Source organism: Gigantopelta aegis, unplaced genomic scaffold (assembly GCF_016097555.1).
Source record: "Gigantopelta aegis isolate Gae_Host unplaced genomic scaffold, Gae_host_genome ctg1748_pilon_pilon:::debris, whole genome shotgun sequence".
Taxonomy (NCBI): domain Eukaryota; kingdom Metazoa; phylum Mollusca; class Gastropoda; order Neomphalida; family Peltospiridae; genus Gigantopelta; species Gigantopelta aegis.
In genome coordinates, this window is record NW_024532784.1 from 127,014 (window position 1) to 145,290 (window position 18,277).

Genomic DNA, 18,277 nt, shown 5'->3' on the forward strand with positions numbered 1-18,277 from the left:
CATATTGTGTTACGTCACATCCGCAACTGTTTCATGACATCTACAGCAACCAGTAATGAACTTTTAAGATGTTGGGTGTCCGCGCAAATGATCCGAAATCGGATGCGAACCGCTCACCTCCACACACGGCACCCATACGTTGGACCCATTTTGACCCCATTTCATTGATGTCGACATCAACTGTGGGCACAACGCCACTTGTGATGGACTCGGGGAATGGAATAGTCGTGTTTAGCGATGAATCAAGATTCACACTGTGATTTGCCGATGGCAGGCAGACGGTTTGGAGACGACGTAGTGAACGTGATGCTCAGTGTTGTGTCAGTGAAGTTGACAGATTCGGAGGCAGAAGTGTAACAGTTTGGGGAGCTGTCTCTGGAAAAGGACGTTCTCAACTTGACATCCGTGGCATCCTCAACGCTGCTTCTTACTGCAACTAGGTGCTCTCCCAGGAATGTGTGCCCTTTGTGGCAGCTCATGGTCCAGGTCTGATCTTTCAGCATAGCAATGCCAGACCCCACATGGCCATCTTGACAAGAAATTACCTGAGGAACGCAGGCATCAATGTCATGGATTGGCCTTCAAGATCTCCCGACCTGAATCCCATGGAGCACATCTGTGCTGGAAAGATGCCTGTGCACTCTCAGGAACCCTCCATAGAGTTTGCAGGAACTTGGTGCCTCATTAGTGGAACAATGGTGCCTTGTCCCTAATGCAGTCTTTACATGCATCAGGCAGTCGATGAAAAGGCATTGCCTTGCAGTTGTGGATACACATGGAGGGCATACACAGTACTGAACCTGTGATTTCACCAGTCGACCCTGCTTGTGAATTACCATTTTGACTGTTTGTGGTTTTGACGAATGCTGTAGGTGAATGGAAGAGATTTTTGACTCAACATGTATTCCTATTCTTTCTTTGGATGTCATACAATAAAAAAAATACCTTATTTAACACGTTTTTTGTCATATTTGCTAATTAGCAAAGATGAAATGGTTGTGAAATTTTTAATTTGACTACTATCCACCAGCCACAAAAGAATATAAAAAGAACAAGCCAAGATTTTTAAAAAGATACAAATTGGGGTTTCCTTAAGCAGCACACCGGCTACGTTACTAACACTGGAGCCATGTTAACTCAGTCGAAGTGTTTCTTACTAGTGAAAAGATGAAATGCCGTGCAATGACTTAATTATTATGGCCACAACATAAGCAAACTATATCAATATATCACTATGCGTCTGAACATTAATATATTTTAGGTATTGTATTTAAACCACAAACACATGATAGATCATGATATACTCATAAAAAAAACTAAGCATCTATCACTTTGATTCAAAATCTCCAAAATGGTTTGAATCGTATCTCTCAAGTAGAAAACAAACTGTTGTTCTTGGCAAAGCCGGATCTGATCCTCTTAATCTCTCATATGGCATCCCACAGGGATCAGTACTTGGCCCCACTTTGTTTGCATTATATATTAATGATCTGCCCCTCTATTTCATGGATCTGTTTGCTGATGATGTAAGCTCCACATCTATAGCTGATGACATATCTCTGTTCGAAAAACATGTCCAGTTCGATTTGAATGAGGTGGGTCTTTGGTGCAACCATAATAAGATGTCTCTTAACTTCAATAAAACTAAAATCATGCTTATTGGTACATCTAAAAAACTGACCTCGATTGCAAAACCCACAACAGCATTGACTGTATATGTAGATCACATACCAGTGCAATGTTCCACTTCTGAAAAACTTCTTCTATATTCATTGACCCAACACTGACATGGCGAACCACATAAATGCACTTATTAAAAAATCTTCTTATTTATTATACATTTTTCGACAAAACAGAAAATATCTTGACCAAAAGACCAGATTAATATTCTACAGCTCTTACATATTACCTCACTTAGACTATTGCTCCACAATTCGGGGAACCTGTTCAAAACATTCTCTAGAAAAACTTTTAAAAATCCAATATCAAGCTGCAAGACTTTACTTATTACTGAAAAAAGCAAAGAAACGCCCACTGCAGAAATAATCAGCTCTCTCAAATGGCTTAAAATCAAAGAGAGAATTGACTTTAGAACCTGCCAGTTTGTCTACAAAGTCCTCAACAAACTAGCTCCATCATATCTAGACACAATGTTTCAAACAACTTCAGAAATTCACTCCTTAAATCTGAGGTCAACTCAACATAATCATCTTTATGAATTAAAACCAAGAACAAGATTTTATCGCCATAGTTTTTCATGCAGGGGAGCTAAACTGTGGAACACACTACCTTCAAAGATAAAATATTCTCAATCCCTCGCCTCATTCAAATCCAGTTATTTTAAGCACTATTCAAATAATAATCAATTTTAAGATATACCTTTGTTGTTGATTTTGATGTGTTTGTTAAAATAATTATGATGTATTGAGTTATCACTGACTCAAGTTTCTTAACAAATTGATTTAAATAGTATTTATATATTCATAATATGTGCTATTGTTCCTCATGTTATACATATTACATGTATGTTGATGGGTTGTTTTTTAATGTATGTATGTATAATATCATGTATAGATTAGAGAGGGTCTCATAGGAGACCAGTCACCTTGTAACTGAATGTGTTTACCTTCTGAAAATAAAGAATTTTATTATTATTATTATTATTATTATTATTATTAACATGACTATTGAAATTAGAATCAATCACAATCTTTATTCATTTTGAAAATATTTGATATCTCTAACAATATGACAAAATCAGTTGGAATTGGATGGGGCTTGTAAACGCTGATATAGCTTATTTTAAGGCTTGTACTTTTATTTATTTCATATTTCCCGACAGTGCCGGAGGGGAAAAAACCAAAATTGCCTGAAAACTGAAGAAAATATTTTCATTTTGGCAAGATGAACGTCGGCGGATCCGTAATCCGAAAAATAAAAAAAGTTTGGCCTTAGTAATGTAAATTTCTTTAGAAATCCATGTAAAATGCCTATAATCATGATAATATGTTCAAATTTTCCTATAAAACTCCAATATTTGACCTCACAATTGCTATAAAACTTGGGTATGTAAATTCCTATATTTTCTATATTTTAATATGTACAAGTGGCTGGGAGGCCTACTATATAGTATTAATAAAATTCCATGTATAGAACGAACTATGTATAGTGACTTAACTGTTAAAACAAACCAATTTTTTTGTCAAAATTGTGAATTTCAGTGTAAATATTAGTGTATATACAGCGAACTGATTATATATTTTTTTTGTATCTTATCAATCAGTAGCATTAATGGCAATGCATCAGAAATGACTATACTGCTATTAAGATCAGTCGGATAACGTCCAGATAACATCCGCACATATTTACGTAGTAGATTGGCATCAATTAAAGAAGTAATGTATTCAACAGTTAACAGTATGTTCTCACTTCACTGCTATTGTTTGCTTGTTTATATGTCCCTATCTCTTCCTTGACATTTTCGATATTCCAAAGTCCACTCTTAGTACCATTCTGAAACAGAGGGAAATTATATTAACACACACCGAGAGACGGAGAGACACAGAGCAGCAGTTGTCACCAAGTCACAGTTTCAAGTATTTCAGACACCACTGGAGCACATTGATGAATTAATCGTCAGCTGTTGAATGTCTAACATTTGGTAATTGTGACTTGTAGTCATCAGCCCCTCCGTGTGCTGCAACCTCATCGTGGTGCAGGGGTGTAACATTCTCTTTGAGAATGGCCAATACAGCACAAAATTTAAGTTTTGAGTAAAATTCAGTATCCGTAAAATTCTGTGATATTTGTGTTTTTGCACAGTTCTTTACATTGTTTTTGTTTGTCTTGAATTTTTATATTGATGTTGATCATCACTTTATTTATTTGCATTACCATAGTTTGACACCCAATAGCCGATGTATTTTTCGTGCTGGGGTGTCGTTAAACATTCATTCATTATTCATTCATTCATTCATTCATTCATTGTAGTCATTAGAGGAAACCCACTACATTTTTCCTAATGCAACAAGGGAACTTTTATAAGCACTTTCCCCACATACCATGGTCTTTGTCCAGTTGTGGTGCACTGGTTTGAATGAGAAAAACCTCAATCAGCTGAATGGATTCACCAAGGTGATTCAGTCCTGCGATGCAAACACCTCAAGCGAGCACTGAACCGATTGAGCTAAATCCCACTCCTATATCACACATTAATTCCAGTAAGTGTTCATATTGTTGCAAGGGAGTCCTCAGCAACTTAGTTAATGTTAAATCAATTAAGGTTGGGGGTTGTGCGGGTTAATTAAAAAATATTTATAATAATAATTTTAAATAATTTAAAATAACTAATGACCTGCAATGATAATTAAACAAAGAAAAAAAAAGAAACTTTTGAAATAATTAATGGCCTGTCATAATAATATTTTTAAAAATAAAGGAAATAATAATTTAAAAAAAGTAAATAAATGAAAGCCTTCAAGTAAGTAATGACCTGTACTGACAATTAAAAACAATTAATAATAAAAAAAGAATAAAAAAAACCCACAAATATTTAATGGCATAAATATTACTAATGCATATAATGCAACCCACACAAAGCACACATAAAAACATAAATAACAAAACAAATAATCAATTCTATTCAGTGTCGATATATTTCTTTTTATTGGATGGACATAAAATGCTTGATACAAATAATTGTCATTCCGCATTTTCGATTTTCTATTGTGCCAGGATAAAGACAACTTTCAAATGTGTCATCTGCAAAAATCTAATCCTGGAAAGGTTACCAAAAGTATTGTAGTTAATATTTTAATCTAAAATTTATTAAAATATGTTGTGCGTGTTGAGGCTCTGAAATAAATCACATATGCCTGATTTTATTAAGTCCTGAGTGCATATGGAAAATTCGATCCAATGGATAAACGTACAGCACAGCAATAAACATCACAATAATAAATATCGTGCCGGCCGGAGACTTTATCTTGATGAACTAAAATTTAACCAGCAATTTAATTTGAATGTCAATATTTATTCGACAGATATATGATAATAGTACTAAAAATAAAAAATAAAAATCTTCCCCAAAAGGCATAAAAAAATATTTTGACACGAGCCGATTTTTGTGGGTCAGTCGGGTTAGGACAAACAAACATAATTTTGATTTTCACCTTATGACCTATATTCGCTGATCCATTTGGGTATGCTCTGTTCATGTTAAGAGTCATTTGAATAGGCTTTTATTTCTTTTATTATTTGACGGCTAAAAAGTGGGCATACACCATCAGTGCCCCCTCCCCGGATCCACACCTAACCTATCAAGCATGGTATCAATTATTTTTTAAATAGTCACCGTGTGTATTATTTATGCTCATGTTACTCTCAGTGTATATTACGGTACTTTAAGTTGGTTGTGTTTAGCCTGTCTTAGTAATAGTTTCTACTGTTATCAATACCACTAAATTTACTACTGCTACTATTATTTCTCACTTTTATTTAATTATTCTTCATTTAATATAAAATATAACAAAAGTGGGGTGAGGGAAAAATAGACATTGCAACGTTTCCCTCTGACCCTGTAGGGTTGTTTTTATTTTTTATACATGTTTATGTATTTGTAATCTATATCTGTATGGCGTGTGAATGTATGTGTAGGCAATTGTATTGTGAGGTAATTGTTTATATATTCTTGGTCAGTGGTCTGTGTAATGTATACGGAATAGTATATTTAATTAATGTGCATCTCCTATATATATTACTATACTTTATATTCATATTTGAAAATGGATAGAGATTTATATGTTGTTCGGTGAACTGCTGGGATTTGGCTGATGCAATCTAATTAAAATTAGCTCCACTATTACATGTGTATCTAACACCAGCCAGATGGAGCTCATGTCCACCAATCAAAACCTTACTTGCAGAATCCTGCCAGTGATTTAAAAATAATTTGAAAACATTCCGAATTATCCTGAGGGTATACGATATGTTTCATGTTAGATCCACATGTAATAGGGGAGCTAATTTTAATTAGATTGTGGCTGATGTAAAGAAAAGGACAGATGTGTTTAATTTTTTAAAGTCAAAATGTTGTTCGGTTCATTTCCTACAATACACTCACTTTACTAAAGAAAAGGAACTTCTCATACGCGCGGAATGGGGATACGAATGTATTTTTAATTCTAATAACAGCCAATCTCGTGGCGTTGCTATATTAATAAATAACAATTTTGAATATAAAATACATAAAGTATTTAAGAGGAGACGGCAGAAATTTACTTATTGTGGATATAACTATTTACAATATACGTATAACACTAGTAAACCTATATGGACCAAATTCAGACAGACCAATCTTTTACAAGCAAGTTCTACAAGAAGTAAAAGGTTCATTCTCCACTAAACCAGCATATTAGGTAAAATGTGTGTCCTAGGACTACCCAGCACCCCCGCAATACAAAAATCGTTTTAAATTGTTTTCAAAATATATCTACATATGCGATCTCCTGAAAACATGTTGTCCTGTCCTACATTGATCAGTATGCGAGCTCTCGCTTTACTCTAATTGGAGCAAAATACTACATTTAATGCTGTCACCGGGTAACCCCCCAGTTTGAAATCACAGTATACTATGTTAAAATATCACCCTGCATTTGAATATATTCCGAATTTATTGCAGTTTTATATCAAAGAAATAGTTACACAGTCAGTTATTAAGCAAGGTTTTTAATAATGTGTTGATTTTTCTAAAATGTCTATGTCGCTAAAAACTTGACCAGATACGTTACCATTATTCAACTGATGTTTTTTAAAGGTGAGATAAATGTGTAGGAGATATGTTATTTCGGAGATGAAAAGTTTTAAGTATTAGTAACTCATTTTCAGCAAGGGTTTAATTCCAGGAGCCAGAGTAAAACCGAGTATTACTCTTTCTTCGTTCAAAGTGGAAAAGTGCGCGAGATTTCTACCAGATACGTTACCACATTTCATGCGATAACCAGCTACAGAAGAGTAACTGGTGGGTATTTTTATGTGACATAAATCAAGTGCATGTTCATGCTACGCACTGCATTAAAACACATTTCCTTAAAAGTATAGCTTGAATAACAAACAATTTCATATAGTTGTCCTTCAATACTTGCACTATAACGTCATAACTTCACGTGTTGAAAATGGGCAGAATTTTGAAAATAGCAATTAGTAAAAAAGTTAGTAGAATAAATTTTTAAAAAAAGAAAAAAAGTTACGAGCCAAAATTAAAAGAATTGATTGCTCGGCCGAATATTTATATAATTTGGAGCATTTTAGAAGGACAGTCCAAAAATAAATAAGAGAAAGAAGAGAGGATCGGACTATTTAATAATATATTTTTTAAAGTAATTTCGACATAAAATTTTGAACGAAGGTCTAAAAGTTTAAAGTCCAATCTATATGTCCTGAGAAAGGTTGACGCCTACATCGAGCTAATGAGGGGTCTGGTGGTCAAGTTCGGGACTTCGTGCTTCCTGTCCATAATAGCTGGTATGACCTGGTGGTACCGAAGATAGCCTTGAGGATCCTGTGGATGGTCTGGCTATCCATATCTCGTAGCAGGATCGCTTGTCGGTAGCAGTCTCGGCGCTGGTGGGTCACAACGAGTCCCGAGTGGTCTTCCTTGGTCCGGAGATGGTGTAGTTCGTAGTCGGTACCATCCTGCAGTGGTCTCCAGCCCTGGTTGAGGAACTTCCCCATCAGCTTGCCGGGGTCGGTGGTGTCCCCCTGCACGCAATGCCGGAACGATGGCTTGATCTTCTTAACTTGAATCTTCCATTCGTCTTCCGGCTTGGGGGGGGGGGGGGGGGGTAAGTTGGCGGCTCGGCGGCTTGTCCGTGTCGGGCTGGATGGCAGGTGTAGTGGCCTTGCGCTTCGCCGCAGCAACAACAGAGTCCCTTGCTTGTTCAACGGGAGCGGTCGGTAGAGTTGACCGCTGCACCGGAGCAGGCGTAGAAGTCGACACAGGAGGCGGTGGCGGCGACTGGGCCATAACGGTGTCCAGTAGGCCTGCCGTAGCGTCAAAGGTGGTCTGCACTGGTGGCGTTGTCCTCCTCTTCGGCGAAGTTGTAGTGGGGGGGGGGGGGGGGTGCCGACGCACTGTTGACCAGCTTACAGAAATGCTGAAGAATATCACAGCTGACGCAGTAGAGTATGAAGAATGGTGAAGTGAAACCTTTTCGTGTAAACCCATATAGGGTACTATGAAATTACACGCTGTGCAGTCAAATGGAAATGGTAAAATCACGATACGTGATCAATGCTATTGCAAAGGCTGTGTGGATTGGAATTTCATCGAGGACAGATGATTGGTTTCAAAACCAGATACGTTACCTTATACTCACTTTTAAATTGATTATTTAAAACAATGAATGGATGCTGATTGGGATGTGTATTTTGTAATATCAAACAGTAGTATAATGGCAAGCATATTCATGGTAACAGTTACTCAGCTGACGCTGAAGTTAATAAAATACTCAAAATGGAAGTGTATTCTAACTGTGAAACAGTTTAACATTTCCTTATGTCCTAACGAGTATCCAGTGCGTCGGAAACATGTAATATAATTTTTTTCTGTATTAGCTGTATTTCTATACACAGTAACTTTATTTTCCAGAAATTGGTATTTCTGATACATTACTGTATCGTCATTTGGCTCTTGTTGCATTATTTAGAAAACTGAGCATGTAACGTATCTGGTTTTTTAATAAACACAGTATCTTTATTCATATGCAGATAATGTTTTATCTACTACTGCTTAAAAGAAGAAAACTGAGACATGGTGTCCTGAAATGTACTTCTTTAGAATAAAAGCCTTGTTGAAAGCCAAACTGAAAATTATTTTTTATCAAGTTTCGAAGTTAGAATGTGCTGATTTAGTGGAGAATGAACCAAAAGCTCTTAAAAATAAATAAATATATTTTTGGTGGAGATTGTAATCTTGTTCTAAACCCACATATTGATACATATAACTACATAAATGTAAACAATCCAAAAGCTCGCGATGAAGTATAACATATAATAGGTGAATTAGATCTTGTGGACATCTGGAGAGATCATAATCCCGAACTACGTAATTACACATGGAGGAAGAATAACCCAATAAAACAAGCTCGATTAGATTTTTTTCTAATATCAGAAATGTTGTATTCTTATGTCCTTAACTCCAATAGACATTGTGGATACAGAACTGATCATTCTATTATAAGTCTAAATCTCGAATTCAGTGAAAACGAAAGGCACAACACTTATTGGAAATTTAATAATTCACTCTTAAAAAATAAATCTTATATATCAATAATAAAAAAAGTTATTTCTGATGTTAAGAGACAATATGCCGCGTCTGTCTATAACTTGAATACTGTTGATGATATACCCGTATCTGAAATAAATTTTACAATTAATGATCAATTATTCCTAGAAGTATTACTTATGGAAATTAGAGGAAAGACAATTTCATACTCATCATATTTGAAAAAAGAAAACTAGAAACTAGAAAAACAGCTGATTGAAGAAATTTAGATATTAGAAAATAGCGAACAATTAGATTTTGAAATTATACAGACAAAAAGAAAATACTTAGAAAGCCTGCGTGAAAAGAAAATGGAGGGTGTCTACATCAGATCTAGAGCCAAATGGATAGATGAAGGTGAACGAATTTCTAACTATTTCTGTAACTTAGAAAATAGGAACTTTATTAGCAAGTCTATAACTCAAATTGAGAAAAATTATGGTTCTATCGTTACAAGTAAAACTGAACTTATGCATGAGACAAAACACTTTTATGAAAACCTCTATTCTTCAAAAGAAGATACGATAGCTGATACTGACCTACATGACTTATTTTTAGGTCAAGACTCTTTAGAGGGTTTATTGACATATGAAGAATTATCAAATGCTTTAAAACGTACAAAGAACAATAAAAGTCCAGGGTCTGATGGTTTCTCTGCTGAATTTTTAAAACAATTTTGGAAAGATATTGGTTATTTTGTTCTTAGATCTGTGAATTATGGAAACTTGGAATAATTACCTGCATACCCAAAGGCGATACACCCAAACGTTTTCTAACTGGCGTCCCATTTCACTCTAAAATATTGTTTATAAATTAGCATCAGCCTGCATATCAGAAAGACTAAAATATTCTCGTAAGTGAAGATCAAACTGGGTTTATGTCAAATATTTTCGGTGACAATATAAGGATCCTGTATGATATTTTGTATTGTACTGAATCCCAAAATATTCCAGGAATGTTTCGAAGAGTAGATTTTGAAAAGGCATTTGATACGGTTTCTTGGTCATTTTTATATAGAACTCTTGATTTCTTTGGATTTGGAGAAGATATTAAACGATGGATTTTTGTGTTCTATAAAAATATTAAATCCAGTGTTATAGTCAACGGAAATGTATCATTATCCTTTAACATTTACAGAGGATGCAGGCAAGGAGACCCATTATCTCCATATATATTCCTCCTCTGTAGAAATGCTTATTTGTAAAAATAAGAATATTAAAGGCATTTCAATAAACAGCAAAGAATATCTTATTTCGCAATACGCTGATGATACAGATTTTATACTATACTTAATGGTAGCAGAACATCTTTTGAAGAAACTATAGCAACTTTAAATAGATTTGCGAATTTATCAGGACTATGATAAATCAAGATTATGATAAATCTGAAGTTATTTGGATTGGTTCCCCAAAGAATAGTTCAGTAAGATATTTACAACATTTAAATCTAAAATGGAATCCTCCAACTTTTAAAGCACTTGGAATTATCTTTAGTACTGATATTTCTGAAATAACTAAACTTAATTACAACTCTAAACTGTTTGAAATTAAACAGATTATAAATAGATGGATGAGAAGATTTGTAACACCACTTGGCAGAATACTCATAATAAAAGCCTTATTAATATCTAAACTCAACTATTTACTCTTAACTTTACCAAACCCCACTAAGTCGTTTCAGTGTGAATTAAACAAAATATTATTCAGGTTTGTATGGAACCAAAAACCAGATAGGATAAAAAGAATAACTGTATGTAAACCTGTTAAAGAAGCAGGCCTCGGTATGATAGATATATTTAATTATATTAAGGCTTTAAAGATTACCTGGATTCGAAAATTGGAAACGAAAGATTCAAAATGGAAACCTATTTTATTTGCTTGTTTTCCTCAATTTCGTAATATTTCTGTATTTGGTAACGACTTCCCCTCAAAATGTTTCAAAAATTTAAATAACCTGTTTTGGAAGGACTGTATTCAGGCTTTTTACGACTTCTCGACAGCAATAAAAGTAATATCCTTTGAAGATTTCTTATCTGAACCAATTTTCTATAATTCCCAAATTAAAATTGATAGGAAAACCTTTTTGAAAAAGAAATGGCTTGAGAAAGGCAGATTTGCGATCTTGTTAATAAGCGAGGAGATTTTTTGACTTTAAATGAATTTAATGATATATACGAGTTAGATGTTTCTTTTCTAGAATACCATGGCGTCGTTAATTCCGTTAAGTCATATTTTAGGAAAACAAATATTAAAAAAGTTGAAACAAATATCTCCTTGGACGATTCTCCGGTTCAACGGACACTTTGCTCTATTAAAAATGGCTCAAAATTATATTATTATACATTAACGTTGTCGAAATTTCCGAATATTGCCATACTAAAATGGCAACTTCATTTCACTTCCAACCTAAACTGGTCTGTTATCTATTTAAAGCCATTTATAACCACTCAAGAAATAAAATTAAGATGGTTCCAATTTAGAATTTAACACAGGATACTGACTACCAACATGTTTTCTATTTCTCTCGCAGGACCCAAACTGTAGTTATCACATTATATCTCTCGCAGGACCCAAACTGTAGTTATCACATTATTTCTCTCGCAGTACCCAAACTGTAGTTATCACACTATTTCTCTCGAAGGACCCAAACTGTAGTTATCACACTATTTCTCGCGAAGGACACAAACTGTAGTTATCACACTATTTCTCTCGCAGTACCCAAACTGTAGTTATCACACTATTTCTCTCGCAGTACCCAAAATGTAGTTGTCACGCTATTTCTCTCGCAGTACACAAACTGTAGTTATCACACTATTTCTCTCGCAGTTCCCAAACTGTAGGTATCACACTATTTCTCTCGCACGAAACAAACTGTAGTTATCACATTATTTCTCTCGCAGGACACAAACTGTAGTTATCACATTATTTCTCTCGCAGTACCCAAACTGTAGTTATCACACTATTTCTCTCACAGTACCCAAACTGTAGTTATCACACTATTTCTCTCGCAGGACACAAACTGTAGTTATCACACTATTTCTCTCGCAGGACACAAACTGTAGTTATCGCACTATTCCTCTCGTAGGACACAAACTGTAGTTATCGCACTATTCCTCTCGCAGTACCCAAACTGTAGTTATCACACTATTTCTCTCGCAGTACCCAAACTGTAGTTATCACACTATTCCTCTCATTCAGAGTATAACTGTTTAGATACAAGGCTGAAAGAAAGCAACAACCGAAGGTATATTCAGTGAGGGTTTTTATTCAAATGTTATGTAACATTTTAGAAACAATGTCTCATTTTTATTCCTAAAATACAATGCAGATAATATAGCCATTTTGTTCCTTACCCAGAGATTTTTGGCTAAGTATTCATTGCCTCAGGCATGACACAAAAATACCAACAAATTATGTCAAAGTGCTTGGGGGAGGTCGAGCGTTAGGTAATGTCATAGGAGGAGTGACCTTATAGTTAGACACAATGTGAATGAGGGGTATAAAATATTTGATGTTTGTGTTACATAATTGCTGAAAGGCTCCTAATGCATAACTTAATAAATTAATGTTTAAAATACGCCAACTTGTTTTTGTTTCTATGTGTGTCTGCTTGCACACAAGTGTTCATGTGTGCGTATGCGCCGATTGTTGTTGTTATCCATGTGTGTGTTTGTGTGTGATTGTATCACTGCGTATGATGGTGTCATTTGTGTGTATGTCTTTGTGTGTGTATGTATGTGTATGCGTGTGTGTATGAAAGTTTCCAAATTATATACAAAGTAATTAAAGACGCAGTGTCATACTTACACCCTACTTTCAGACTATTGCCCATCTGTGTAAACAAACAAGCCATGATGTGTCTAATTGTGTTACATTGAACAGCAAAAGAGATGCCAAAATAATATTTTTTATGATAATATTAATTTGGTAAGTAGACTGTCAAAATGGTCCAAAAGTGTTCACAAGATATTAATAATTTTAATAGACAAAAAACCTAAAGGCATTCAAACAGACTAATTTTAAACATAATAAACTAAATCAATATCCGCGGGGTATTATGTTTGTTACTGAGTATAAAATGAGTCTTAATGGTAAATGGTAAAACACATAATACCAAAATACCAAACAATACAAACAAAAGCAATGCATGTGTTACATATTTATGCCATACGTGTTAGATGTATACGTGGGGACAGAATAACGCCACTTGTAATATAATAATATACATAATAGAAATTATCAATTAACTATTATTAACTCAAAAATAAATTTCTTAATTGTATTTACATAATCGGTTTTCCTTAATAGTCTTACCTGATTTTGAAGATGCACACACATAACCTCGTCGCCACAAAATAAAGATAACCACAATCACTGCTGCAGCTGCAACAACAATCCCGATTCCAATCCCTACTGCAATTCCTTCTCCAGTTACTTTGTTCGATGAAACTGGTACAAGACATTCACCTTTAAATAAAATAAACTGCAGTTATCACAAAGACAGTCACTACCAAGACAGCAATAGGAATCCCAATTATAATCCCCACTGCGATTCCTTGCCCACATACTTTAGTTGATGAGGCTGATAGAAGAGATGGATCTTTAAATAAAATAAACTATAATTATCACTCACCATCTACAGATACATGGTGCTAAGATCACAAATTTTGCTCTCATACTACACGTCTGTTGAGAACATGTAAAAACAATGAACACAAACATAATAAAGTAAACAAAAGAGAAACAAAATTAATCATAAACTCGAATTTATGTCATTTCCACTACCCTAAATGTAGAAAAATATTTTAACATGCCAATCTGATTAAAATTAGCTCTACTGTCTACTACCACTAGATCTAACAGCATTGCGTGGACTCTCATGTCCAGGTGACATTTCATCTATAAATAACAATTTAAATATCGACCAATTACACTTCGCCTTTTATAGCGTTATTCGGGAGCATACAAATTCTAAAAATATCGGGCGAGACTATTTATGCAATAGTCGAACTTGCTGGTCTATTTCAACATTGAAAAAAACAGGGAGAAAAGTGCAGTAATAAACTCTGGATTGTACACTAGTATAAACAGATTTTATGGCTATACCATCACGGATTTATTTTCGTCTTGAAACATATTTTATATAAAATTTTATATTGAAATTAGTTTCCGGTATACTTCGTAATTCACCCGAATCATTTCGTATACCCTCGGCATAATCCCGAATGTTTTCAAATCACTGGCATGATTTGGAAGTAAGGTTTTGATTAGTCGAATGAAAGTTCAACTGGACATGAGCTCCAACGGGCTGCTGTTAGATCCACATGTAATAATGGAGCTAATTTTAATTAGATTGTGGAAAAGTTGCAGTCATTATGCCCTTCTACCCCCACACCCTCCCACCCCCACCCCCAGAAACACAGCAATGATACAGTATGGCTAAATTATGAGAATAGCAGCGACGTCTTACAATGCAAAAACTGACTGCGTACTACGAACTAAAATGCTAAAACCCCACAAAACACTATATTAATGTTAATAATATTTTAAAACATTTCAATAAGTCAATTTATGCATTTTGGATGAATGTCTTAAAACATTAGTATACCTTATTAATACCTTATATGGTACAAAAACCGACAGCTTACTATAGCTATCATAGAGACATTGTCTGGAATGGGACAAAATGGGGGCTTGACCATGTGGTTCATCGCACCTGAGATACTGACCTTCATCTGTCTCAGCATTACAACAAAACTCTAATCTGTGAGTCTGTGCATTATGAATATTACCTTATATGGTACAAAACCCGACAGCTTACTATGAATTAAATTTTTTAAAACCCATAAAACGCTGTATTTATGTGAATAATATTTTAAAACATTTGAATAAGTCACGTCTATGCATTTTGGATGCATGTCGTGAAACATTAATACTATGTAAAAATCATATCACATCTACATCAGGAAAGGCTTTTGATATAGCTATCATGGAGAAACTGTCTGGAATGGGAAAACAACTCGATCCACCCTGGTGGATTGACCACGTGGTTCATAGCACCCGAGACACTGAACTCCATCTGTCTCAGCGTTACAGCAAAATTCTATCTGTGAGTCTGTACATTATGACTATTACCTGGGGGTAATGTCAAAGCTTCCTGTTCCTCAGTAAAGTCTTTGTACCCATATCTGTTATAAGCCAAAACTCGCACCAGATATCTCATGTTTGACTGAAGATCTGATATGACAGCTTTCTGGATGGTGCCACGACCATTTTCAAGAATGATTTCAGTTAGATTTCTCCACCATAATGTTGTGTCTTCTCTGTATTGTACAATAAACGTCTGCTCCGATCCTCCGTTAAATGCCTCTATCCAAGCAACTGAGATTGAGTTTGAATCACTGCTCCATGCTGCGACATCAGAGGGAATATTTGGAGGACCTTCGAGAAACAAAGAGATTTACTTAAATATTCGCATTTCCAAGTATTCACTTTATGAAGTTTTACGTTAATAAAAACACTATCTGTGAACATTAAATTAAATTCAAAATGCATGTATAATACAACCTAAATAAAATGCTGAACAAATGTTGTTACCCATATAGCTAAAACATATTGGTTCCTATCAACATTTTAAAAACTTTTTTGAAAATTTATAAATGCATTCAGGCCACACCACTGGAAGGCGCGGCCTGAATGCATTTATAAATTTTCAAAAACGTTTTTAAAATGTAACTAAACGCTTCTTAATGTTTTACTATATAATTTGTATTTCTTTTTATATAATTAGCAACACATTTTATCACAATCAAATATTATTTATAATGTCTAGAATCCATTACAATCGTTTTTCCAAGATTTACAATTCAAAATTTTCCCGGGGGAGCATGCTCTCAGAACCCCCTAGCAAATTCGGACCACTTCGTGGCACTTAACATCGCTAGTCCGCCGCCCCAATGTCACAATTGTTCCGGCGGCCCTGGTCCCACAATAAAATAAAACTCATCGACATAGGTGAACCAAATGAGTTCATTGATATGAATAATAATCGTTTATGAGTAACAAATATGATATTACGCTTGCTACCTCGTGAAATAATGTTCATTATCACTTGCAAGAGCTCGTGACAACTTGAAATTATTTCTGTCAGGACATAAACATGATATGAAATGGAAGCTTTTTTAAAATCCTTTAAATACAAAAGAAAAACAAACCACTATAGGCAAACCATAATGAAATCCTTCCTGCTTACACTTACAATGTTGTTTTCAGGTGGTTCCTTGTGATTAATTTTATAATAATAACACAAAATAATTTGAAAGAAAGACGAAGTCGGAGTTGCAGTAAGATCCTATTTCAATAACAATCATCGCCACTGTGCTACAACTACTTAGTCTGCAGCTAGCACATACATCTACTCATACCTTCTAAAGCACTGGGCGATGTCAGATCTATTAAGACCATGAGAGAGTAATAGTAAGATCCAATTTCAATAACTCTCATATTAATCTGATAATGATCTACAGCTACAGTATACAACTATCATATGCATCTACTCATACCTGCTACATCAAGTGTCAGGTTCTTCACAAGATCTGTGTTTTTAGCTCCATCTGACACAACAACCTGGTAGGTCCCAATATTTCCCTGCTGAACATTTGTCAGTGTGAGTTTTCCAACAGCAGATACGTCAGTTGTAGATGAAATATCAGATCCAAGACTATGATTGTTTCCATCAGAAAGTTTATACCAGGTGAATGTGGGTGTTGGATTGGCAATCACTGATATCTTCAGAGTGACGTCACCACCTATTGTTGCTGTAAACTCTTTCAGGAATAGAACTCGATGGTCCAGTCTTGGTGAACCTGAAATATATTGAGTGCGTAAACACATATAACTTTCCTCAATAGAAATAAAGGTCCCCTACATTCCTAAAACAAGAATATTGTGTTTAGTCATTGATCTCGGGACCTGGTCTCTGTTAGTAGATGTGCATGTGGCTAGACAAACCAACTGTGTAAGAAGAACAAGGAAACAATCACAATCTTACCAATGTCCTTTTGAGATATGTTTTGTGTGCGGTATTACCGGTATGCCGCTATACCGGTATTTGTTTCTGTCGTGGTACGTACCGGTACGTTTTGTACTGTACTGGTAGACTTTTCGTGGACGATAACTTTACGAAAATTTCCGAGAAATAAATTATCAGTTTCATGAAACAAAATACATAATTTCGAGAAATTATTTTAAAAGCATCCAATGTTAATGATTGTTTGTGTTCCAATAACAGAATTTCCCAAAGTATCTAGATTATCAAAACGTTGCCACTAACAAAAACATGGTAGATGACGAGTTTGTTGTTCGCAACACACGTCCAATATTGGACATTTGCAGGACTCGCCCTGTTGTTCGTCAAAGTCGCAAATTGCGAAAAAAAAAAAAAAAAATCCAAAAGAATTCTTGATTTGGCGAAAAAAATTGAGAAAGTTTTTTAATGTCGATTTTTAGTCACCAAACATGCTTTCAACCAATTTTGTTCGACAGTTGTGCCTCGCGGTACATTTGCAGTCTACTATTCACACGCCAGTGTTTTGACAACAATAACCTATAAAGACGTTTTTTTCAGTTTGTCTTTGCTTGGGGTGAATGGCTATAATCTTGTGTTGGATACCAAAACAATTATAAATAGTATTCAGTGTAAAACATACATAAACGTTAGGAGGAGGGGAGTTAGGCACTTTAAAAAACAACAACATGAAAGCTCAACTATCTCATTTACATTCATAAAATAAAATACTGCTAGTGTGGCTATTTTGTTTCTAAATTGTTTTTCCTCTATAAACATGAATATATTACCAAAGAGATTAAAGATACAGGCCCATAGCACATAGCCTATATATGGCCCATTGGGTCTGTGGAATTGGCACGATATCTGGAGGGTTGGGGATGTATGCAG

The 18,277-nt window shown here is 34.9% G+C and overlaps 1 protein-coding gene across 1 annotated transcript; it reads right to left on the reverse strand.

Annotated features, from left to right (window-relative positions):
- Positions 1-242: 242 nt before the first annotated feature.
- Positions 243-17,186, reverse strand: LOC121391117 (the record flags this gene model as incomplete). The annotated part of the gene is made up of 7 exons (XM_041522855.1): positions 243-545; positions 1,910-2,010; positions 7,539-7,758; positions 12,484-12,542; positions 13,636-13,788; positions 15,457-15,762; positions 16,884-17,186. Coding segments are annotated over 7 exons (1,445 nt in total), but the record flags the coding sequence as incomplete, so codon positions are not given.
- Between the last annotated feature and the right edge of the window lie 1,091 nt (positions 17,187-18,277).